Source organism: Arachis ipaensis, chromosome B09, assembly GCF_000816755.2.
Source record: "Arachis ipaensis cultivar K30076 chromosome B09, Araip1.1, whole genome shotgun sequence".
Classification (NCBI taxonomy): Eukaryota; Viridiplantae; Streptophyta; class Magnoliopsida; order Fabales; family Fabaceae; genus Arachis; species Arachis ipaensis.
This window is the reverse complement of record NC_029793.2, coordinates 802381-804568: the sequence shown is the minus strand read 5'-3', so window position 1 is coordinate 804568 and position 2188 is coordinate 802381. Positions and strand designations below refer to the sequence as shown.

At 39.5% G+C, this 2188-nt stretch overlaps 1 protein-coding gene across 1 annotated transcript; it reads left to right on the top strand.

Moving 5' to 3' along the window:
* LOC110266229 lies at positions 1202-2188 on the top strand. The gene is made up of 2 exons (XM_021110457.1): positions 1202-1662; positions 1735-2188. The coding sequence occupies exons 1-2, from the start codon at positions 1202-1204 to the stop codon at positions 2186-2188; spliced, it is 915 nt and encodes a 304-aa protein (XP_020966116.1).

Below are 2188 nucleotides of genomic sequence, written 5' to 3'. Positions count from 1 at the left end.
ACATCATTTTATAATTTATCATGTCTTCTTTTTCGTTTGCCACCTTATCATTTTCTGTTAATAGAAATAGGAGAAATTGACGTTTAGTTATTTTGCCAAAATTTAAAATTTTTTAAATCTTGTTTGTTTTAGGGACCATTTTAAAATTTCAATATTTAACAATAATAAAATTGCAAATCAAATTATCAAACCTATTTAATTTGATTTAGTTTAAACATTAACGTGAGAATTAGAATTCTATTAAGAATTGAAAATTATATTTTTATTGTATTATAAACAAAAAAAAAAAGAATTATTTTCTTGTGGAAATTCTATTCTCAAAGTGTTTCGAACACTCCTTTAGAGCTTATTTGAAATGTTAAGAATTAAAATTTACTGAAGAGTTGAAATTTTTTTTTACTTTAAAATAACTAAAAATAAATGATTTGAACTTTTTTGAGAATTCTAATTTTTATTTTTGCTTTATTTATAAATCAGATAAAAAAATGTCTGATTTTTAAATCAACTGTCACACTCTCTAAACTTAAATTTTATTCTATTAATATATGATAACCATTTCAAATAAAAATATTTTTTTAAAGAAAATAAAATTCTTTTTTTTAAGACAATTTACATAAATAAAATGATTGAAGGAAATCTTTATGCAAACACAACATTGGCAAACTTCAGACGCAAATGCAACAAACGCAATTGTATGTAATTTACGACACCCTCTAGCGGAACCTAAGTACACGTAATCCGCTACACCTTATCGCGGATTACGTTGAGAACTTAAATACTCATAAACCGCTATACCCTGTAGCGGTTTATGATCATATGGGCCCGAAGCCTATTCCGCTACACCCTCCAGCGGATTATGAGGGGGGAATCGGATCGGGTTGAAAATGCGATGCTAGAGGATGATTCCGACGAAGAGCCTGCTAACATTGGAGGGGACAGCGATGATGAAATTCCAACAAACCCAGCAACATGTCAACCACCGTCAAGTGTCGGCACACATGAGCAACCTGCACATTATTCTACCCTGGACCTGGAAGCCATCGGCTAACCGCCGGAGTCAGCACCAACCTTTTTGGGTCAAGGGTTGCACGAGAGAAATTCTGTAGTTGAATTTCAAGTTGGTCAATCTTTCCACACTAAGGAGGAAGTTGTTCTTACTGTAAAGGATTACAGCATTCGGCGCGGTGTTGAGTACAGAGTGATGGAGTCGGATCATCTTAAGTACCATGGGAGATGCAAGGAGTTCGGGAAGGGTTGCACGTGGATGATTCGCATCAGCCTTCGAGCGCGGAGTCGAACCTGGGAGGTTCGACGGTACGACAGACCACACAAATGCTTGGCTACATCGATATCAAGCGACCACCGACAACTTGATTATCATGTGATCTGTGTGAAAATCTTTTCTCTGGTTCGAGCCAATGCGGCGGTATCGATAAAGATGTTGCAAGAAGCTACCGAAGGAACGTACGGGTTCAGGCCAACTTATAGGAAGACGTGGTTGGCAAAACAGAAGGCGGTAGCACAAATATACGAGGACTGGAAAGAGTCCTATGCCGAGCTACCTCATTGGATCCTTGGTGTGCAGTCTACCATGGAGGGGACGGTTGCCTTGTTGAAGATGTCTCCGGTTCGAGTCGGTGATGACGTTGATGACTCAACCATGTACTTTCATCGTCTTTTCTGGACGTTTCCTCCTTGTGTTGAAGCTTTCTGACATTGCAAGTCATTGGTCAGCATAGACGGTACTCATCTGTATAGCAAGTATGGAGGGACTTTGCTCCTGGCCATCGCTCAAGATGGGAACTCCAACATCTTGCCTATTGCTTTCAGTCTCGTGGAGGGAAAAAATGCCAAGTCGTGGTCTTTCTTCCTGACCAACCTGCGCCAACATATGACTCCACAACAGGGGATACTGGTAATCTCAGATAGGCACAACGGCATCAAGGCTGCACTAGAGAACCCTAACAGTGGGTGGTTACCCCCTCATGCGTACCGAGCATTTTGTATTCGTCATGTTGCAGCTAACTTCACACTCAGTTTCAAGGGCACGGATGCAAAGTGTTTGCTTGTGAACGCTGCTTATGCGAAGACTGAGGCAGAGTTTCACTATTGGTTTGATATAATACATACCGAGAATCCGGCAATGTGTGATTGGGCGAACAGAATAGAATACGATAAGTGGACTTAG